This window comes from Opisthocomus hoazin, chromosome 6 (genome assembly GCF_030867145.1).
Source record: "Opisthocomus hoazin isolate bOpiHoa1 chromosome 6, bOpiHoa1.hap1, whole genome shotgun sequence".
Lineage (NCBI taxonomy): Eukaryota > Metazoa > Chordata > Aves > Opisthocomiformes > Opisthocomidae > Opisthocomus > Opisthocomus hoazin.
This window is the reverse complement of record NC_134419.1, coordinates 67,255,422-67,279,483: the sequence shown is the minus strand read 5'-3', so window position 1 is coordinate 67,279,483 and position 24,062 is coordinate 67,255,422. Positions and strand designations below refer to the sequence as shown.

The 24,062-nt window shown below is 43.0% G+C and overlaps 1 protein-coding gene across 1 annotated transcript in view; it reads right to left on the bottom strand.

Annotated features, from left to right (window-relative positions):
- Positions 1–2,306: 2,306 nt before the first annotated feature.
- The window catches only part of SORCS3 (sortilin related VPS10 domain containing receptor 3), a 334,020-nt gene continuing 312,264 nt past the window's right edge, over positions 2,307–24,062 (bottom strand). Inside the window, exons 20-27 of the mRNA XM_075423696.1 lie at positions 23,227–23,360; positions 19,077–19,200; positions 16,249–16,361; positions 14,231–14,362; positions 12,236–12,335; positions 9,991–10,096; positions 3,088–3,248; positions 2,307–2,485 (exon numbers count right to left, since the gene is read on the bottom strand). Coding sequence (XP_075279811.1) covers positions 2,421–2,485; positions 3,088–3,248; positions 9,991–10,096; positions 12,236–12,335; positions 14,231–14,362; positions 16,249–16,361; positions 19,077–19,200; positions 23,227–23,360 — 935 coding nt within the window. The 3' untranslated portion in view covers positions 2,307–2,420. The remainder of the gene's footprint in view (positions 2,486–3,087; positions 3,249–9,990; positions 10,097–12,235; positions 12,336–14,230; positions 14,363–16,248; positions 16,362–19,076; positions 19,201–23,226; positions 23,361–24,062) is intronic.

The following is a 24,062-nucleotide window of genomic DNA, read 5'->3' as shown; positions in this document are numbered from 1 at the left end:
TCTCCCATGTATACCTATACAGGAAATGACGACCTTGCGCTAACAGCCTTATCACCAGACTGGGCCATTACTGTAAACTGTTTTGGTGTTTCAGTAGAACAGAGACGGTAATGCAACAGTTTATGCACATATGGATGGAAATTTAAGGTTAGATAGAAAGGCACAGCCATCACTCTCCAGTTTATATCATGAACTAGAGCGGAAAAGTGAGTGAGGAAACAGAAAAAAATTATTTTCAAATCAACAGAAATGGCCTACAAGCCTGACTGAAATGGAGGAGCGGAAGAATTGAGAATATTTAGCTTTAGTACATCACACAAAACAGTATTTCCCTACATTTTTGTTTTACAATTTTAATCTTGAAACACCTCCTGTGATTTTCTGCAAAACTGTTTTTAACTGTTTTTCTCTCGACCTTCAGACTCATCAAGATTTTAACCTTTGAAAGACATTCCAGCCTCTTAACAGAGTGAACACATGTAGCTGAGGCTGGTTTGTAGCCAACTGGCATGTTGCAATGCAGAAAGGTAGCAAGTAACTCCTAAATCCTAACCTTGTCCTCATTTCAGTCCAGATATATTAAAGGTGATATGGAGTCCTGTATACAGCTCCTATAACAAACATTGTCACCTGGCCTTATTTCTGCCTCCTGTTACCAGGCAAGCACTAGAACATCTTCCCAAATGTGTCTTCAAACTTCCTACCGCTCCTACTGGGTCTTATAACTCAATAGTCTGCAGAATTAGGTCCATTTTTAATACCAAAAACTCAAGAAAAATGGATAAGTCAACTTCCTGCCCCAAAACTCAAACTAGTTGAGGGGCTATCCTCAACTCAGTGCATTAGAAGATTCCTAAAGAGCTTTTTTCCTACCTTTCCTTCACTAACCTCCCTGTTTTAACCAGAAAACACAAAGTCACCATGCAAAAATTACTCTGATGGCATTTCCATCCAAAATTGGAAGCAGCCATTCAGCAGCACTAATAAAAAAGACTTTTCCTAGCTGTTATGCAGGGCTGACCCTGCAGCCCCCTCTCCAACATGTAGTCCTTAATTGCATGCATCACGTTCAGCCAAAATTTCCTGTGCCCTCACACCCTGAATACCAGTGTACTTCACCAGCTGAACTGCTGAAAGCATGACTTCTCACTGGGAATAAAGCTACTGCAACCTGGCCCACTGTTGAGCTGAGCCTGTAGTGGGTACTGCAAGCACACTGATATTTGCCCACACTGAGATGGTGGTAATTTCGCACTTGTTTCTCTCATTTTCCCTAATGGATGTCACCAGGATCCTTCTCAGAAGTGGACAACAGTGACAGAGGTGAACAGACGATAGACATCATTAAAATATTCATGACAGACTCATAGTCTGTCCTGCTAGTATATTTTTCTGCTCCATCATAGGAAATAATAATATATATATATAAAAAAGGCTTGCTGTTATACACAGAGAAATAAACTATGCTGTTTATATACAGCTGTGTCAGATTGAAATACGACAGACAACTGGAACACGCTTGGAACCAAAGCGTGATGCAATTGCTCACCACGGTCCCCGGTTGGCTGGCGTGCACGAGCACGCGCAGTGTGTGTGTGTGCGTGCATGTGTGTATGTTGTTCAGGTTTTGTTTTAAACATATCTTCTTTTACTAAACATTAAATTATTTCCCAAGAAATAAAAAGCTATGTACATTGTAATTATCTACAGTAGGCTTTCGGTATCCTCGCTATTCACATGCACGGGGTTCGGGCTGCATTCATAAACTCAGGCATGCTCCTTCACTGCTTGTGGTGCTGTGCCCTCCAGCCAATCCCAGTCCAAGGAACGCTGATGTGTGTGTTTGCTCTGGTGGTTTTTTTTTTTCCTCCTTTCTCAGCAGTCAAGAGTGCCAGAGGGTGACTGAAATGAAAAGCAACTAAAAGAGGCAAGATCCTGCAAAAAGGTGACATGCACGTCATTGGAAAACGAGGGCTGTTGGCATGTTTGCAGACCCTGGTTCAACAACCCAGCCTGAGCCCTCTGGCAGGATGAAGCAGCTGATTCATGACTTATTTCGAAAAGGGCTGAAAAGGAACAATTTACCTACAACGTGTTGCCCAAGGTACTATATCTACCTGTTGGATTTGAATACTTAATTCCCATTCTGTATTTAACAGGAGGCTGGCATTCAAATCCCATTGCACAATTGACTCATTCTTTGCTTTTTATTTCTAATCTGATGAGTATTTCTTAAATATGAAGAATCCCTGCTATTTATAAATGCAGCCCTGGTAAACAGAAAAAGCCCACCCCATCCCCTCCCAAATGATAATAATGACATATAACTCTTTCTTTTTTAATAATAATAATAATAATTATAACAATAATAATTACAAATAAAAAGTCAGAAATGTTGTAGACCAAGTGGATTCTCAATATTAAACACTAGTGCAGTTGGGGATTTCCTTTGTGCTTTCACTGTTGGCAATAGTTGAGATGCTTCCTGTGGAGGAGAAAATGGAGAAGACAGTCAGGGTGGTGACTTCAACAGTTCGGTCTATATTGCTTGTATCTCTTTCTTAGGATGTGCTTGTGCAAGGGTAAAGACAGAAAAGGTGCTTAAAAGTAACACATCCTTTCTGCATTTGCAACAAGCATGGAGCACGCAGAAAACCTGCTACTGCAGCTCAGTTGACCAGCAGTACACTCATTAAACTATTAGGGACATAGTCACTTGTAATGATAGCACACCAACAGTGTAAGCTTGGCTCAGCTGATTCTTCTGAGGGTTCAGGGAGTTTGGGACTCCTCCACAGCAGAGACAGAATCATGAGCAGGCATAGGTAGGAGCCACAGCCATTACTAACTCCTGTACGCCTATTGCTGTTTCCAGGTTTCTACTCTGGTCATGTAACACTGAGAAAAGCTGAAAAACGGTAGGAAAAACTCCCTGTAACCACATTGCAGACAGAAAATTTTTTTGTATCTCAGTGCCTCAGGCTCAGCTTGTACCTGCGGTCACACTCGCTGCCTCTCCTAATATCCCAACGACCAACACCCTCACCCAAGCTGTGAAACAAGCCCCGACTGAGGGCTGTCTCTCACCCATCACTCGTGTGTCCAGCTCTTTGTCCATCAGCTCCTCAGGGTCTGTGAATTCACTCAGAGTGATTTTGGGGGCATTTTCACTTTGGCTGACAGAGCCAATCATTTCCTGCTCCTTGTCATGCTGAACTTGGGCATAGATGTTAATCCAAGGGATTTTCCTACATAAGAAAGGAAAATGAGAGGTTATATATTATAACACACGGATCCTTGGCATGTCAGTGATTAATCAGTCCAACTAAACTGAGACCAATCCCAGAAATGTAGCACTGGCAGTGGTGCAAAGTATCAGCTCTCAGAATGGTGAAAGCACCACAGCTCTGAAAGTGCCGTTAGCATTCACTAATTCTAACACCAGCCCAAAGCCACCCCAAATTTCAGGCCACTGCCTTCCTATGCTGTGCCCAAAGGCTCCTCCAGCTGTAAACCTAAATGTACGGTCCTGCCCTTCTAAATGAGAAGTCATGCACACAGTGGACACTGTGCACCCAGCTCAGAGAGCAGCAATCAACAATCGGCTGCAATTGTCAGCTCTCTCAGTATTTATTACATGATCAGCGGTGCATTGGAAACCACAAGTAAAAATCAATTTAAGCACTACTATCAGCTGAGAAAAAAAATTGCTACTCTTGTTTCTTCTGACAAGCCCACACTGACTCAGCAGGAATTGCCACACCAGAAAGAGTTATAAAGAATTGGTCTTGCCTCCGAGCGCAGTGAGGACTTGAACCTCATAACATCCACCCAAATTCTGTTTGTTACGATTTCATTGCAAAAACAGTTTGCCATGCTACAGATCATGCAAGTTTGCAGGGACTTATTTTCCCTTGCTGCTTAGGAAGCCAAGAAAGTGAAGGGATTATTTCTTCTTCCAAGGGAAGTTGGACTGCTAGAACGATATCCTTGAAAGTCAGTTAGTTAGACAGATAGTTAGACAGTAATCCCTGGAGAAATGCAATTTTAAAATGAGAGAACTGAAAAGTAGTTCATTAAGCATCGTGGGGGTTGTTAGGATTATCGGGGTGTAGTTGCCTGTTGGAAGGTGACTGTTTTTTCTAATGCCCTTAAAAGAACTCTGTGCCATGCAGTCCAAACTGCTAAAATAAGGACAATTCAGATAATATTTTCCTGTTCCTTAAAACACACAGCAGAGAGAAAGAAGCTGTATTCTAAAGAGACTATATAAAATGCTATCTCTTTATGCTAACCTGTCTGCTGTTGGATATGTCAGAGATGGAAATTGCCTCAGCTCTCATGAATTCAATACATCTATGCTGATTTTACTCCAGTGAAGTTCTGGCCTCAAATGACTTGTGCTGTTGGCTTGATTTAGTATTCTGTTCTTAACCAGCAGCAAGTCAGGACATATTTGGGATGTTTAGCGGCAGTTAACAAACCTCATGTTCTTCTCCCTTTCTCCTACCCTCTCTTTCTAACCTTCAGACATGCCTTACAGATCACTGGAATACATAAGCACTAGACAGGGAATGCACACATTGGACGAGAGAGGACAAATGCATTCCCACAGGATTTAAGTGCCCAGAAGACAAGGTCCTGTGCAGCCTGCTGTAGTTGACCCTGCTTCGGCAGGGGGGTTGGACCAGATGACCCACAGAGGTCCCTTCCAACCCCGAACATTCTGTGATTCTGTGAATACGTCTGGAGGTGTTTAGAGATGTGGACACAAGAAGACACTTAGAGATATTGGGAAACTTAGTCTTGCTTCCAAATAATGCAGTGGTACAGAAGCGATAGTCCTCTGAGCTTTGAAAGGAAAGGCAAGAAAAGCTTCTCAGAGCTGTGAGGCAGAAAGCCGCCAGGTACTTTAGAGAGTTAGGGAAACAAGCAACTGAGCCGGCTGTGCCTATGTGCATCCATACACAGAATCACAGAATGGTAGGGCTTGGAAGGGACCTCTGTGGGTCATCTAGTCCAACCCTCCTGCCGAAGCAGGGTCAACTATAGCAGGCTGCACAGGACATCATCCAGGTGGGTTTTGAGTATCTCCAGAGAAGGAGATTTCACAACCTCTCTAGGCAATCTCTTTCAGTGCTCTGTCACCCTCAAAGTAAAGAATTTCTTTCTCATGTTCAGATGGAACTTCCTGTTCTTCAATTTGTGCCCGTTGCTCCTTGTGCTGTCGCAGGGCACCACTGAAAAGAGTTTGGCTCCATCCTCCTGACACCTACCCTTAAGATATTTATAAGCATTTATAAGGTCCCCTTGCAGCCTTCTCTTCTTCAGGCTGAACAAGCCCAGCTCCCTCAGCCTCTCCTCGTAGGAGAGACGCTTCAGTCCCCTCATCCTCATAGCCCTCCGCTGGACTCTCTCCAGTAGCTCTTCATCTTTCTTGAACTGGGGAGCCCAGAACTGGACACAGTACTCCAGATGGGGCCTCACTAGGGCAGAGTAGGGGGCAGGAGAACCTCCCTCGACCTGCTGGCCACACTCCTCTTGATGCATCCCAGGATGCCACTGGCCTTCTTGGCACACTGCTGGCTCATGGTCAACTTGTTGTCCACCAGCACTCCCAGGTTCCTCTCCACAGAGCTGCTATCCAGCAGGTCCACCCCAAGCCTGTACTGATGCATGGGGTTATTCCTCCCCAGGTGCAGGACCCTGCACTTGCCCTTGTGAACCTCATTAGGTTCCTCTGCGCCTAGCTCTCCAGCCTCTCCAGATCTCGCTGAGTGGCAGCACAGCCTTCTGGTGTATCCACCACTCTTCCCGGTTTTGTGTCATCAGCAAACTTGCTGAGGGTACATTCTAACTCTTCATCCAGGTCGTTGATGAAGAAGTTGAACAAGACTGGGCCAAGTACTGACCCCTGGGGAACACCACTAGTTACAGGCCTCCAACTAGACTCAGTGCCGCTGATGACAACCCTCTGAGTTCTCCCATTCAGCCAGTTCCCAATCCACCTCACCGACCACTCATCCAGCCCACGCTTCCTGAGCTTCCCTAGGAGGATGTTATGGGAGACAGTGTCAAAAGCCTTCCTGAAGTCTAGGTAGACAACATCCACTGCTCTCCTCTCATCTACCCAGCCAGTCATGCCATCGTAGAAAGCTACCAGATTGGTCAAGCATGATTTCCCCTTGGTGAATCCATGCTGACTACTCCTGATGACCTTCTTTTCCTCCACTTGCTTAATGATGACATCCAGAATGAGCTGTTCCATCATCTTTCCAGGGATGGAGGTGAGGCTGACCGGCCTATAGTTCCCTGGGTCCTCCTTCTTGCCCTTTTTAAAGACTGGAATGACACTGGCTTTCCTCCAGTCCTTGGGCACCTCTCCTGTCCTCCAGGACCTCTCAAAGATGATGGAGAGTGGCTCAGCAATGACATCTGCCAGCTCCCTCAGCACTCGTGGGTGCAATCCATCAGGGCCTATGGAATTGTGGGCGTCCAGATTGCTTAAATGATCTCTCACACAATCCTCCTTGATGAAGGGAAGGTCATCCTTTCTGCAGGCTTCCTCTCTTACCTCCAGGCCTTGGGATTCCTGAGAGGCGGCCTTAGCACTAAAGACTGAAGCAAAGAAGGCATTCAGTAACTCTGCCTTGTCTGTATCCTCCGTCACCAGGACACCCGCCTCATTCAGCAGCAGCCCCACATTTTCCCTAGTCTTCTGTTTGCTGCTGATGTACTTGAAGAAGCCCTTCTTGTTGTCTTTGACATCCCTTGCCAGCTTCAATTCCAGGTGGACCTCAGCCTTCCTCATTGCATCCCTGCATGCTCTGACAACATTCCTGTATTCTTCCCAAGTGGCCTGTCCCTCTTTCCACATTCCATGGACCTTTCTCTTCCGTCTGAGCTCCACTAGAAGCTCCTTGCTCATCCATGAGGGTCTCCTGCCTCCTTTTCTAGATTTCTTGCTCAGAGGGATGCACTGATCCTGAGCATGGAGGAAGTGATTCTTAAACAGTGACCAGCTCTCTTGGGCCCCCCTACCTCCTAGAGCCCTGACCCATGGGATTCCTCCAAGCAGCTCCTTGAAGAGGCCAAAGTTAGCTCTCCTGAGGTCCAAGGTTTTGATCCTACTTATTGCCCTGCTTCCTCCACGCAGGATCCTGAACTCCACTATTTCATGGTCACTGCACCCAAGGCTACCCCCAACCTTCACATCCTCAATCAGTCCCTCTTTGTTTGTCAGTACAAGGTCCAGCAGCATGCCTCTCGTTGCTGGCTCCTCCACCACTTGCATCAGAAAGCTATGATCGATGCTCTGTAGGAACCTCCTGGACTGCATGTGCCTCGCTGTACGGTCTTCCCAGCTGATGTCAGGGTGATTGAAGTCCCCCACGAGAACCAGGGCCTGTGACTGTTAGGCTACTTTCAGCTGCCTGTGGAAGGCCTCATAAACTTCCTCTTCCTGGTCAGGTAGCCTGTAGTACACACCCACAACAGTGTTGCCCATATAAGCCTGTCCCTTAATTCTAACCCCTAAGCTCTCAACTCGTTTTTCATCTGTCCCCAGACAGAGCTCAATACATTCCAGTTACTTCCTCACATACAGAGCAATTCCACCACCTCGCCTTGTTGGCCTGTCTTTCCTAAAGAGTGTGTAGCCATCTATGGCAGCATTCCAGTCATGAGAGCTGTCCCACCTTGTCTCTGTAATTGCATTAATACCTAACTGCAATAACTAATTGCAATAATACCTAATGCTGCTGTGACTCCCAGCACAGACACAGGTGGCCACAACATCCCACCACACATCCTTGAGCACATGAGCACGCGCACACACACTCCTGCACTCCTGTTCCAGAATACGCGCATGTTGACTGCCCCATTGCCCTTACCATTACTCACCACCCATACACGCATAGTATGATCTGCTATATGCTCAATCTCCCAGAAAAGCTATAACCGTTTTACAGATTATTTCCCCACTTTTCCCCCTTCCTTTCTTTTCCACACGGAACTTCTTAACACACATCTCTCCGGCAGCAGTTTTTAACATGCCTGCTAAGTACATAACTTGATGGACTCATAATAAGGAGTCTGTGTGCAAACCAGCAAAGCACCGCTTCTATAAATTTGTAGAACTAAAAATTCATGCAGGCCCGTGCTTTCCCCACAACCTTTTCCTGTAAGCAGCAGTTCTGTATTCAGGTTGGGATCACCTTTAATCAGAAAAGTACATATTACGAATGGACCTCTGTATCACTGAGAGCCAGAAAAAAGCTTTTATTTCCACCTCCTTTTTCCATTAAGAATTGTTGCATGCTCTCAGTTCTGATCCATTGAGCTAGAGGTTTTAGACAGAGCTGAAATTTGCTTTCTGTTCTGAAAAATCAAGCTGAGGACACTCTGTGTATCTGAATTAATCCTGAACTTTGTCAGTTTGACGTGGGTTTGTCCTCTTTGGGACAGAGCAGATAAGAAGGGACAGTAAGTTGATGAGCTTTGGGCTAAGCAAAACCAATGCTCTAACCACCTTCCTCCTCCCTCCCAATTTGTAATATATTCAATTTTCAGACAGATTTTCACAAGGCAGGGTCTTCCCAGCCCTGGAGCACAGCACAAGGCTAATGGCTGCTATGCTCAAGGCTCAGGATGCTTAAGTAGTACAAGAGTCAGTTTTATGAGCTGTAGTAGCATAACATGACCTGGAAACTGCCAAAGTAAAGTGGATTACCAAGCTCCTCACTGCTTTCTGGCAGACAGAATATATAGATCCTTCTTCCTGGTAACTGATCCCTGACCACAGTGGCAAAGACATTAGGCCAAACCTAAGGAACCATCTCACCAAGACACAAAGGAAAGCATGTCTTACAAAGTGTTGTACATACATCTTAACACATCTCCCAGAGTGAATTCTGTGCTCTTCTCTTCCTACATCTTGGACTGAGAGAAATTATCAGCTGCCTCCCAAGCACATTATTAAATCAAAAGAGGGGACCTTTATACCTGGAGACTAGGATACATGTCTGTCTTATCATTCCATTTTTAATATTGTTTGTATCCTACTAACATCATTAGAGAGTATTAGCGTTATCTTGGGCTGCAGAAAAGCTGGAGAGATATACATATAGCTGGAATCTGGACAAGAAAAGCTCTAGCTTCACAATATGGAGGAACTACTCACATCCAGATTCCCCACCCCTCCCCAGTCAGACTCAGCTTATACTTCTAATACAATATTTTGCCACTGGGAAGGATCTGGCCACATAGACTATTTAACACAGTAAGTACCGTACTGAATGCAAAGTTCCTCCTAAAGAGCTCCATCTGCCTAAAATACACTCTCACAAGGCAGCACTTCAGCAAACAGGCCATTCTTATACTGTATTTTGTTTCACAGCTTGCAGCAGCAAAGTGCCATGGGCCAGCACAGGTCCTGCTTGCTGCCCGGCAGCAAAATAAAATCTGGCAAAGAAAATCTCAGCACAGATTCCCAAAGGCATTTTGATGCTCAACACGAAATTTTCTGGCCTTGAGTCTCCCACCCTTAACATAATCACACTTGTTCCTCTCTAAAACTAAACTATTAACTTGGCAAGATACAAATGAGATACTGCTGCACTAAGGCAGTTGGCCAGATGGATATAGTGTATGAAGACATCCATCGTGATTTTTTACTAAGTCTGTATTGTGCAGCTCAACACTCCATGAGTGCACAGGGTTCCCATTTCTGGTCTGTGTTTCAGACAAATCTTCTGAAGCAGGTAACAGCTTGATCTCTGAGCTCTCGGTGAGCTTTCAGAGCACAGAGTCTGTGGTGGAAGGACAGTAGTTGGTCTTCTCTCTATATATGAGAAATAGGGCACTATACTGGTCTAAGCCTTAGCCCAGAATAACTCACCCTACATCTGCAATCTAGGCACTGCTCTGCCTAGATTTTCTGTAAACCACCCAGTGTCTCCTCCTCCCATCCCCCAAAGCTTCTCAACTTACCTCTTGAATTTGTAGATTAAAAAAACAGCCAAGCCTACAAACACCACAGACAACAACATCAGCATTGCAGAACTGCTATGACCTGTGCTGGAATCAACAAGGGGTGCTGCAGGAGGAAAGGCAGAGCATTAGATTTGCAAGATATTATTAGGGAACACGTAAGTACCAGAGTTGAGCTCAACTCTGTCTTTGCCACATCTGCCTTATCTGCACCACTGCAAGGTGCATGCTGCTTTCGGCAAGACCAATCAAAAAACTAAACTGACTCTCTTGTACTTTGAAAGCCAAGGTCCTTTTTCAAGACAGTGAAGTAAAATATCTCCTAGTGAAAAGGCACAGCAAACCATACTCAGCTCAATGGCTGATCATTCCTGTGTTAACACTCTGGGCTATTTTTTTCAGGCTTTTCTAGGGACTGGAGTGGAAATGAAATTTATGAAGTGTGGCTTCATACATGTCTATTCCCCTTTGGAGAAGCTACCTTAGAGCATCCATGAATAGAATGACTCCCATCCTCCAAGGACATACGTCTGCCTCACATGTGACAGGGATCCGGTCTTGTGGGAAGCCTCGAGGTTCATCCTTGTATTGGAAGTTACAGACTTTTTAATTGAGTCAGTTTTCATAATGTGGAGGAGCCCAAAGCAATAATCCTGGACCCAAGCATGCAGTACATTGTAACAGTCTGGAGATTTTATCCATCTAGCCTTGACATTTTGGGTGGGCTAAATAAAGTGTATTACTATACCTTGTCTATGCAGCTGTTCCCACAGCTTATCGGAGCAGACCATCTTAACAGCCTGTGCACTGTGCTGAGAATCAAGAGTCTGATGAGAAGTCTCTAATGATGCACAAATGACTATAAGTAGCAGCTGAGTGTTTCTCATTCTGTATAAAAATTTGGGGTTCGATTTTTACTGTTCTCTATTCTTTGTCTGTCACGCAGAAGATGGCAACAAAGTCTAAGCAAATAGTCACTTCTGGATCCATCGCCAAATTTTCACACCTAAGAGTCTGATCCTGCCAGTATTCTGCTGCTACTACTTATATGGACTTTTTCCATGGGAAAGAACTGACTGTCCTTTCACGTGAGTCAAAATACTATGGGAATGGTCATGAAACAAATGCAGCACCCCCATTGGGGGTGTGTGTGTGTGAGAATAGTTGAAAACAGCAAGCTAAATCTACACTTTGCAGTGTCTTACTAGAACAAACCCAGATTCTGAACCTGGAGACTGCAGATATTTGTATCCCATTCCCAGTTTTGCAAATTAATTCATTAATATCTGACTACTAATATCTGACTCTCCTTGCCAAACAACAGTCAGAGAGTGAAGGCAAAAAGGCATTACCTCTAGGATATGTCACGAGACTTGGTTTAGCCCAGCTCTTGGCTCTCTGAGAGTCTCATGTAAAAAGAAGCTGAAGTGTATTATCGTGGGACATGAATCCCAGTCTTTTGGAGAGGTTATCAGCAATGTCACCTGCACAAGATCCCACATTTCAGATAACTGCAAAGGCAGTCATAAAAAGCAAGGGCAAAAATAAATCCATCGTCTCCTCTGCAGTCCCCACTGTCTTAGTGATAGCCGAGAGCTTCACACTAGTCTGTCCAAAATTCTCAGCAGTAGCTGAGAGCTTCACACTGGGGCGGTTTAAAGCAAAGGGAGTGATGAAGCTTAAAGTGACTATTCATTACTCTGTGTGAAAACAGAGATAGGTAGCATTGGAATTTAAATAAGTTCTAATTTAGTAGAGGTCAATATTCAGGCATTTATTCCCTGTAAGAGATGTAGATCTTCTTTTCATGACTACTTTATCCCTATAAAACTTCCTGGTTGGTCATAACATTAAGAAGTCCTTTGCAATAAGAATTTGATTCAATATCCATGAAAGTTAGTAATACTGCCACTGAATTCCACAGGTGTCCAATGAGGGCTTAATAGAACACCATTCACCTGATTTTCTAAAACACTTGAAAAGCGTCAATGCACTAGCTAATTAAACCATAGTAAACTTTTCAAAGGTATTTTTAATACTTGTACAAACTGATGCACGAAGATGCCACTGCTGGATTCTGTTTTTAACACTTCTTGCTTCTACCACAGACAATGTCTCAACATGGTCAGTCCTATGTATCCCAGCAGCACATACCAAACTGTGAGTGCTGTGACGTAGACTGATTCTTCCGGAGTTGTCTGAAGCCTCAGGGGAACCACAACTATGTGTTTGACTTCACACTCACCTAATGTTAACTGAGTCACATACACAATGACTTCAACACCAGGCTTCAGTTCAAACTGGACCAGGTTCTGGTTGAGAGCATTAAAAAGGATTTCTACCACCTGACGAAATAATAAGAGATACAGTAGTTACAATATAGAAGACAGCAAGCTCTGGCGAACATTCAGGAACGTATGTAGCCTATGAATGGTGACTAACATCTCTTATTGGCTTCAGGAAGAGAAGTGAGAGACCGAGGAGGTGGAGAGAAACATATACATGTGCTTCACATGGAATGGAGTGTTATTGCATACAAGTTTCCCTACAGGACTTTTGAGACTCACAGAGCATGTTATTATACCTGTCCTAGGAAGCAATCCAAGAAAGCAATTTTTTTTCTTTTTTTCGGGGGTAGGGGAGCAGGGAAAAGAACTAAGTATCTTTTCACCCTCCACAATGTCCTCTGAGTTTGATCTAATGCACTTGGAAATCACTGACACATTGGCCTTTCATTGGTGGATGATGGAAATGAACTAGCTAGTCCAGCCTAGCAATACTTCTTTACTCACATTGATTCAGGACAATCTTAGTCATTTAGCTCCTGTTTAAACAGGCTGTCGGGGATGAGAAAAAACAGTTTTGAAGATTAATGGCAAACCTGCCATATTTCTCCTTCATTTAGAAGAGGGGCTTTGGACTGGAGTTTACTTATGGCTCAGCAGCACAGCTATGATGTGTTATTTGGTTGCCTCAGAGCACATACTTGGCATGTCATGCTGGAGCCTGACTTTGCTAATGCCTCGTCTCCCTAGAGTAGTTCTGACGGTCAGGGCACAGCTACTCAGTAGTTCTGACAGCCTGCTCTCCAGGGCAGAGCTCGTCAAGCAGAAGCCAACAACAGGTGCCAACTGAGTAGACCATCAAATAAAACTAGAGGACTAGAGCTTCAGATCTCATGGTCAGCTAGTCAGAAACCTAATCTGAGATGTCTGCATAATAACGATATATGAAATATTAACACAACAGCTCATTTGGAGGGAATTCTAATTTGAATAGATCCTATTGAATGGGATGGAAATGATTCCAACAAAATTCCTCCAAAAAGCCTTCAAATCTTCCCACCACAACGCATCTCTTCCGCACACTCAGCACCATGAATTTAAGAGGCCAGCTTTGCTAGCTTCCTAGGACAAATATACTACTCTGAGGGAACTGGCTTTGCTCCGTGAGTGACATGAACTTCCACAGAATTCAGCAGGCCTCTGAATTATTTAATGTTTGATCACAGAAGAGTTACTCCTCCAAGAGTTACTTGGAAATGGGCTCACACATAGCTTGCATACAGTAAAAATGCTGCATACAAGCACATTAGCTAGAGCTAAGTAGCTTTTCCAGCAGTGCTTCACTGCTTTGCCTTTATGGAGTTGATTTAATCACTTGGTAATTCTAGCATGAAAGCTTCAGCAGAGTAGTGCTGTTGTTCCTAGCTCTTCCGTTGCCTCCATATCACTGTTGCTATTCATCACTGTAATTACCTATTTATCTAAATGGATGGATATTGTAACTTCCAAATATAGTTTGCACACGCCATTCGCTGCTGCAGAAAAAAAGAGGTCTTGTTCCAGTGATATACGAGCTGAAGAGCCTGATTTATTTTTAGTAAACCTCAGTATATTATCTTCCTGCTTTGGCCTCTGTCTATTAGAATTCCTCCAGGGAGTAGAAGCAGTACATATTCAAGGTTTCTTTGGCCATAACTACTGTAATAAGGACACACCACTCATCTAGGAAGCACCACTGCTGGTAGACTGTGACATATCTCAATAAGGTATTAGAAAAGCCCATTTTTCCTCTAAAAATAATTTTCTTTAATGCCATAAGCTATACTGCCACAGTCCCAGATGCATCTAGTTCTACTGCACTTATTGTAAGTCATTTCCAGTGCTGCACAGGTGAAGGGGCCCATCTGCAAATGGTATGATGGGAATGAAAGTTCCATGAATCCTTCTTTCCTTACTTGCTCCAGATCAGCCTCACTGCTTTTCCTCCTTTCTGTTGTGTTTTTATGGGGCAGTATGAAGAGTTCAGCAGAAGTAGGCAGCCCGGGAAATACAGCTACCAAGATCTGTTCATCAGGGATACCAGTCACCTAAAAGAAAAGTAAAAAGGAGGTCTCTAGCTACTATTCTGTTACTGATGTTTCTATTCACTATGGGAAACTGTGCTCCCATCAAAGCGTTATTTGCCACTTCCACCGTAGGTGTTGTGGTCCTAAGGAGCTGCTCTGCCCATTTGGTCAGTCAGAAATAGAGGTTCTGCTAATGATTCACTCCACTTCTAGAAGTAAACATAGGCCTGACAACACCCCTGGACCCAAAGATCCCAACCCAAAGTCTAAACCTACCATGTCTCCAGATCTGGATTTTCCATATAGTTGTTCTCACTACAAAAGAATGACCCAAAGTATGATCCAGAGAGTCTGACTCAGAGCAACCACTGGTAAGTGTGCAACTAACAGGGACATACAAAGAACATTGCCTGCGATCACCTTTGAATATCAGGTTACAGGGATCCACATCTGCCTCACATGAATAACTTAATCTTTCCAGTGGGAGATTTTTTACTGTTGGGGCTGACTGCGAGGGCTGTGCTAGGAACTGCTCAGTTTGCTGACCAAGAGTCAATTCCACATCTGACTCTCACAACTGTCTTCAGCACGGCCTTCCCACTGAAGCTACTGCCCTCTCTCCCCAAATCCAAGCTGTGCACCCTCAGTACAGCTGGAAGCCTCCCTCCTCCCTCAGAAACTCTCTGCTGTATGAGGCTAACTCCATTAGCTCCCCGGTCCTACCCCACCTCAAGCTCCTTGGCCTCATTCCTGAACCGAAATGTATCAATGGGGCAGCCCATACCTGGTCATCTGTCCTATAAGCATAGACCACAGGCTGCAATCAAACAGTCTTAAAAGGATATACAAGCAAGCACTTCTACATGATTTCTACTGTTGCCTGTAACAGTTCATAGTTACAGCCTAATTAATTTATTTTTTTCTGCAAGGTTTACTCTAAATACAGTAAAAGGGAACAATAGTTTAAACCAATGAACTCCATGTTTTCTCAGGATGGGAAATAATCAAGGAAACATAAACTGGGAATTGTGAGTGGGCTTCAGCTGAGAAAAGCTGAGCAGGAATGTACTTTCCCTGTAAAAATAATCAGCCTCCATTTCTAAGATCAGCTGTAGCTGAAGCAAAAAAAAAAAAATCCAGATACGTTTTTGGCAGAATGTAAAAAACACAAAACCTTGCCCATATCTATCTCCTGATTTCACACAAAACCAAAGTCCCTGGCTATCTGATATCATAAATTATTCTGTCCCCTTTCCTGCAAGAATATGAATGCTCGTTTACATATTCTAATTAATCCCAAAGGAAGATTCAGTATCTTCCACCCACAGACGTCTCTCTTTGTCCTGTATTTTAAAAGTAAGTTTATTTTCCCTCTGTATGCTCATTTTTTGCCCCAGCTGGAAAGGGACTAGAGCTTTATAACGTTCACCAGTTGCTACACTTAGCTGCATCAGAAGACTGAGTATCAGAACAAGGTAGAAATATCTTCCTCGTGTATCCAACATACTACAATGTCTGTCTTCTGGGATGAAGTGGATCAGCTGTTTAACAATACACAGTAACACTACACAAATGTTCAGAGTAGAAAACAGTAGATACTCTAATATGAGTTTGGCAAATTAAGAATAATAATGATTCTATTACAATCCAGAATTTGTAAAGTCCTTAGGGATATTAAAAGCTAAAAAGCACCACAGAAACATTAATAAAAGTAATTACAATATTTCCACAAAATTCCCAATATAGTTTGCCTCCATAAAAAGATCCAGCATATTAAGAAGCTTTTTATCGATTCAAAATGATAGCTTCATTACTGCTGTTCTTTCCCATTCTTTTAAGATAGCATGTTGAAAAAGTGCATGTTTTAACAGCCTGCTCAATGTTACTACGAAGAAACAGACGCTCACCTGTGCTAGAGCTGTCTTGATAACTTTGCCAATGTCTTGTCTCCATTCAGGGATGTCAGGGTTATAGTAGTCCAAGTTGGGAGAAAATGACAGGAGCTGAGACTGGAAATACTCTGGAATAGAAAAGTAGTATTTATGAGGATATCAAATGGGCAGTGTCCAGGGTACAGCCAAGGGTGCAGAAGACAACAGGAAGACCACAATTAAATTATCTTAAAGCAAGAGAGAGAGGAAAGGCTGAAGGAAGTAAAAGGGCTGGCTAACTCTAAGGAGGACAGAAAGCTTGCAAGGAAATAATTCTTATAAAGGCTCTTATAAAGGACATTTTGCTCTAATGTCAACTTGTGGTTTTCCCCAGAAGAAACAGAAGAAAGAATGAGGGAGGTGAGAGGATGCCTTCCCTTTGTGACACCCCTGGGCTTTGTAATTTTGCCACTCAACTTCATCAGATCCTGCTTTACAAGGAAGTTGACCAGTAAATAAGGCAGCATCTGGCTGAAATTTGGAAGATCTGTGCAATTGCACACATTGCACTCTGCAGAATGAACACTTACTGTAAGTAATGCTTTCGAAAGCAGGTATTATCTGTTTGCTCTCCTGGAGGGAAGCCATGAGTGGTTAATACCCCAACAAATCAGAACCCAGTGGTGCTAATGACTGGCTAATCAAGCAATGGCTATTCATAAAACACACTGAAATTACTTCCTAATTGACTGATTGCAGGGAGGAAGAAAAACTTCCTTGACTTCAAATACAGAACAATTTACATTTTTCTGCAATTCCAACTCTCCCCTCTGGTGTCACCAGAGACCAAACCTGGAATTCTTCTGACAGCTGTGCACAATGGATTTGGGCCAGTGGGATGCACAGATCCAAGTTGGGAATCACACTCAGACACAAGTTCTCAGGGTAGAAGACACTTCTTTCTGTTTTTGGAGATATGTTGTGCCTCACCTTGAAGCACCTGATCTCCAGACACTTCAAATAAGTACCATTAATCATTTGTAACAAGGTATCAGTTTTAAATCAAGATAAACTAGCAAGAGTATAAATGAGGAAATCCACAGAATAGCAGGGATGCGCCAGCACAGCATTTATGTTGCATCATTTGTAAGATCTGTTCTTTCTTTTTAGATGGTGCAGTATATTTTTAAATAAAATAAGCATTAAAGAGGAGGAAAACTCTCTCAAGTTCTGAAGGCTTAACCCAGACCCTGATATATAAAGTCTCTGACTTTTAAACACTCCATACCATGTCCAGTTTATTTTTTGAGTAAATTCTGGTCTGTTAATCCCAATCTGAGAAAACTCTGAACAAATCTTCTCCACTGCTAACACCAGCAAGCCATACCTTCCTGCCTAGAGCCATAATAACTTAACACAGGACACAGATTAGGAAACAAATTTAGCAGAGTGCATGTTTATTAAAGGTGTCACTCATTTATGTGCTCAAACTTGAACTGATCACCAGACTGGGGGACTGGAAGGACTGCTTCCTTAGACCAGGTCAGTCTGCAGCATGGCGCTGCACAGGACTACTTGAACATTCCAACTAGATCAATTTCTCATTGTGATAAAGCCCAAAGCTTTGGGTCTTTTAAATAAAATGGCAAAAATTCTTATAAGGTGTTTAAAAACAGAGAGTGAGGAGCACTCTGTGGGACTTACAGGATCTTTACCTCACAACTACAAAGATCAAGATCACCTGTGGGCACCCCCCTCAGATACGCTTGATTCAGATTTGTTCCAGAAACTAGTGGAAAGATGTAAGTTTCCCAGAAGTAAAGACAGCACTTTGCAATGCTCAAAATGATCAAGTAGAGGGTTATCTACATTTGCTAATAGTGAGATTGGGTATTACTAAATCATGTTAACAAATCATTAAAATCCATTGCATTTCACCACCAGGCAATCAATAAATATCTATTTAGCTGGTTGTTAAATCTGAACATATACCTTCCCAGTCACCAGCAAGACATTTATTTATCTTTTAATTACTGAAGCAAGACACACATAGTTCAATGACACACTACAATCTCAGTTATTTGAAGCCCAGGTGTCTCAATAAAACTTGCTATCCAAAGAAAACCTTGCCCTCAAATTCTGGATGCCAAAACCTGGATAAGGAAAAAGAAGACTAGCCTGAAGTGAAAATTATTCTCTGGAGAAATCTCAAAATCCTGGCCAAAACTACTGAGAGAGCCCTTCCACTCAGCTTCTGTCAAGCTCCAAACTGGGTAAGCTCTGTGGTGTGTCAAAGGGTACTTTTTGGAGACCAAGATGTGCTGATATGGCAAGAACATACCAAACGTTACCCACAGGGAAGTCCAGTGGACACACTCCGATCTCCAGCTGTGGCATGGAAGATGAGCAGACATACCAACAACACAGTCATTTCTGCCGCCTGTTTTCCAGACCACTCCAGACCCCTGCCATTTATACAGCCATTGTATAAAGAGAAACACCAGCTATATTCAGGCCACCTTAACGATGCACTATGACTACTTCTTTATACAGCTAGGAAGCAGAGGGAAGGCAACCTGGCTACCGCTCTGTGTTTTTCTTTTGCACTTCCCAGTCAGGGTGTACAGACAGACGAACAGGCAAAGAAGACACTAGCCACTTTACTTCAGTGCTGAGCTTACAAATTTAGCTAGCTGCCCCATTCAATTTGCTTCTGTATTTTGTAATCTAGACACATCTAAGCTACTTTACAGTTTGTCTTCAGAGGTTCCTCCAGGCACTAAGTTCATTTTGGTTTAGCACTGACTGTCTGTTCTTCACCTCTAGATAACCCCTGAGATCTGACTGTAAAAGGCTGAGGGTACCATGTACTGCGATCTCCTTGGTGTCTTGGATGAGGGTGTTGCCCGCAGAAACCTGCACAGTGACAGTGTTCATCCCCTCCACGGCGAAGATGTATGAGATGCTGCTCTCCAAGGTGATGAGGGGCTGAAAGAGGTAAACACAGATGGTGATATCAAAATCAGAATGAGATTAACTCCAGATCACAACACGCTCCTGACTAATCCAATAGGCAACAATATCCTTCCTCCCCGATGCAGAAATGGTGCTCCAAGCTTGCATGCCCTGCTAAGGCCTAAATGTGGCCCAAACACCACCCAGTGAGAACCATCCCACTGGCAAAGGTTTCTCTCACTTCAGTAAATGCTTCCCGAAATATTCTTCCACTGAACTGCAACCCATGATGCTATGAATACCTCAGTAGAGCACAGTCATCAATTGCAGAATTAGCACCGCAGAATGCAGCATTGTACACACACACGCATGTACATGCCGCACAGTTGCTGTATCAGCTGTACAAAACACAGGGTCCAGCTCAAACCACTATTTGAACATAAACCAAAGATGCAGATGCTTCTTCAAACAATCTGTCTTGTTCAGATTCAGGATGAGCCCTTGCTCTTATGAGCACAAATCCATCTATCTATCTCAGAGCAACTTTGCTCAGGACAGAGTGAGGGCACCCACTATTGCCCTGTCCATGTTTCGACCCTGTAAGCTAAGCTCCAGCCATGAGCTGGCAAACTATGCTAACCAGGCTGAAAGCATGGCATAATACTGCTGACACTGCTGTCTGAATGTGGCTGAATGGTTTCCAGAGTAAATTTGACTTGCATTTAAGCCAGCTCAGAGCCCTGGCAGAGAAGGCTGACTTTATCCACACCTTCTTAAACACATGTCCCTGACAGCACTACGGCCCTGCTCTTTACACAGAAAACTCTCACACTGATACACACCTAGATGAGAAAAGTGCACCTTGTTCGGGAAAAGAGATTTGCATACTGAAAATCAAAGGTCTAGCCCTCGCAGTGCCATTGATCTGACAGCTGGTCTATAGACAAACCTATTGGTTTAGATTAAATCATTAAAACAGAAATAGTGATACTATCCCCCATTACAAAAGCACACAGAGGTCTAAGAGCACAGATAAAACCATGTACCATTTCTATCGTCCCTTCACCACACTGTCAGTTTGTTTCCAGTGGAAAACCCCTGAACATTCACGTTCCAGCTCCCACACTTCATCCCATCAGACTGCCAACTTGCCTGCATTTCACAACAGTGGACATATATACCATTTTCATAGCCAAATCAAAATTTCAACCAGCATAGGCCAGACTGGAAAACACATTTCCCCATCCTGTAGAATGCCATCTTCCTCTGAAACCCTCATCCATGAGATGAAAAAGCAGTAGAGAAAAAATAAAATCTGTTTGATCACAGGGGACTCACAGACCAAGTCAGCAAGTGTGCCAGCTTGTGCTAGCCCTAGAGGCCTAGCTAACATATACTTTGACATACACACACCCTGGACAAGCAGAATGGGCCTATATCAATCTACAGTGACATCAGCAATCTTCCTGGAGGTTACAGGTTGTAATTCAGTGCAAAGGCAGATGAGAGGAACCAATCTGGCCTTTAGAATCATGTTTTTTCCTTTTTGTATGTGTGTATGCTGGACATTCCATTATCATGGATGATTTCACCTCCACCGTGGAGTTTTAACATTCAGCCAACTCCTTAATTTTAATTCAAGCACCAAGACCTGGATGCAAACTCTAAATTAAATCAAGTAGTTTAAGGTTCATTTGCTCAAACCTATTAGACAGCTGGACACATTTATTAAACTAGACCTGTGTTAATCCAAGCAAATTGGTCTTTGGGTATATTGCAAAAATTAGCACAGCAGAAGTCCAGTACAATGGTTCCAGCAGGGTGGGGAGGGCAGCAGAAGAGCCTCAGCCAGGTCACTTGAGTCTAAGACAACATTCACCTGTGCAGCAGCACAGAGAGTACCTTAGTGAAACTGCACAGCAACACAAGACACATCTGGTTCTGCCTGGGATGCCTACAGGCTGAACAGGAAAAGAAGCTGTAATCCCTCAGAATGAAACCAGAATATATCACCTAATAATACCGTCACTATGCACAGTATTACACACCTCATTCTGTAATTCATGTACAAATCAGCGTCCCCATCTTCCACCTGTACTAACGGCACCACAATTTGCCTATGAGTGGGCACAGAGAAGGATCTGACATGTACATTAAACATCCCAGAAGGAATTTTGATGTGATGCAGACTGTTGTCCTGAAAAAAATGCTGGCTGCTGCTCTTCTGTCTGTAACCTTTGCCATACTTCTGTCAGAGTTGAAGCACATTTGATGAGGTAGCTGGAGGTAACACTTCTCAAAGAATGAAAGGTGCTCTGGGTCTTTGATTTGGCCACAGGTAACTGGTACCATCTTTACTAATCCACACCTCAACATCTTTCAGCAACATGTACAATCACCCCAAGGTATCATCACGATCAGCTACTTCATGTACAGCTATGTCCAAAGCATCCATCCCAAAAACATCCATATCTGCTTGTACTCTGTTGCCTATGGGTCTGAAATTTGAGATAGAAAATAAAACAGATAACAGATCACATTTACAACCCAGATGCAAGCACCATGAGAGCTGCACAGGAATCTTCTGCAAACACCACTGGTTTGCTCTATCTTTTCCAGATTACTTTCTATTTCAAAAAATCTTTTTTAAGGCCCTATTCACAACCAACTTCCATATTAAGGACAAAAGCAATGGCAGGAAAACTCTGGTACATAGGCACACTGGACGGCTTAAGCAGATGATCAAGTTACCAGTACTTAAATTGTCTCAGATATACTTTAATGGCTGTCCATGTGTGAGCACTGAGCCAAAAATATCTGAACTGTAATGTGATTTTGCATCCCCCTCTTTCAGTGCAGTATAAACTATGTGGAAATACCTGGTACTTGTCATAGGCTAGATGCGTGTATGTGGGTGATTGCCATAGCTCAGTGCACAGCAACTTGCCAAGTTCTAGTAAGTTGTTTTTGTTCCTTAGCTCTTCTCGTACCTGAATTATGCTTCCACAAAAACAGGGGAGTTTACAGTGAGCTTCCTAACTTGATGTAAAATCCCGTAGACACAGGATTTACCGTTTTTTTTTTCCTTCCTGCTACTGTTGGTAGCTAGGGTGAGATTAAAACACAAGCAGCTTTGTCAAAGAAAAAATACTTGTGTGCCTGTTCTTTTTTATCTCAAGTTCCATGTTTCATGTAAAATCTGTTTTTTTCTACTGTGATCTCACCTTAGTGCCCACCTTCAATTGCAACTCAATGAAGTGATTTAAACTGCCTTTGTAAATAACAGCAGACACTACATTGCAAAATTATCAGCTGTACATTTCACAACTGTAATAATGGAGGATAGAGCCTGTCTGTCTGTTGTCTCACCCCTAAAGCCTGCAATAAAACCTGTACCTAACAAGCAATCCTGCTCTCTCCATTTGAAAGCATGACTGCAACCTGTAGTTTCACCTACTTTAATTATTGATAAAAAATCTCTTTATAGTAAATCTTTGCCAATCATTTGAAAATTCTTTAGAAAGAAGTCTCACCTCTCTCTCTAATATATCCAAGACTGTGAACAATAGTCACAGATGGACACAAACAATTCATTGAGAGTGCAGCCTGAAATTCTACATATCACTGGTTATTTGAACACCAACAGCTTTAAAGTATTGTGTTGGAATCCAGCATTATATACTGCATACTGGTACATAATGGAAACCCCCATGCTTATTTGAACACCAGCTGTTTTTAAACACTGTGTTGAAAGCCAGTATTATCCCATATATAGTGGTATATATTTAGTTAAGTTGCAAGTGAACACTGGTAATAACAGTCGTCTTCACGGGCTGAAAACAACCAGATGTAAAAAAATAATGACTCCTAAGAACAACACGAGACAGGAGGAAATAAACTCACAAAGGCTGAAGTTCAGATAATGACAATCCTTTTTAGATAAGGAAAAAACTAAAACACAAAGCAAGCAAAGGTAATAAGTTTTTATTAGGGCTGAAAGAGTTCCCTGCCTGGTGCAACAAGCTTAGGAAGTGAAAATGAACCAAAGGGCAGCTGTACCTTGGTGCTGTTACCAAACCACCAGAAGTAGGTAAGCGTGCCTGCCTGGCTGGGCCAAACTACTGCAGTAATGTTGACATCCTTATTTCTGACAGCGACAAAGGGGACACTCAGATGGACATGCTCCACTGGACCTGTGGGAAGAAAGAGTTCATTATTAGAGGCTTTGAGTTAAAACCTCCCTGTGCAGTTGTGAACAAGGATGCTTCCTTTAAATAAATCAAAGGTCTTATGTCAGCAGTGAGACTCTGTTCTAGCAATACAAGTTAATTTCAGCAGTCAATAAAGCAACAGAGAAGGATGCCAGATTAACAAAAAAACCCCATGTTTTTTCTCACTCATAATCCTAGGGGAGCCAAAAATGCATATTTTCCACAGTGCTAATTTCAGGCAGTGTTTAGAATAACTTTTTAAATGCAGTTTGAGGGAGAACAATGAACTGGGCTTTGCACTGGATAGAGCAAGCTGCTGTTGAATGCTTGAGGGATGGACCACAAGAGAGAAAGAAGGTCACTTCTTGGAAATATATCCACTGGGCTACCAAGATTTGTGGGAAAATGACTTTAGCCAAGATGGCTTAAATCTGATTATATATGAGGCATTAATGACTTGATAAAATACACCCTGACAGTTCTTTAGAAGGTCTCCAAAAGAAATATTCACGGTTTTGGAAATCCTTGGTATGTTTTTGACTTTGGCTTGACTTTGAGAAGTCTTTGGGGAGTGAGTTACCACTAGCAAAAAATTAAGAACTACTTGAAAGATGTGTGCACTGGCATATGAAAGCATGTAACCATTCAAAGAACTTGCTTCTGAAAGACTTACAAAATAACAAA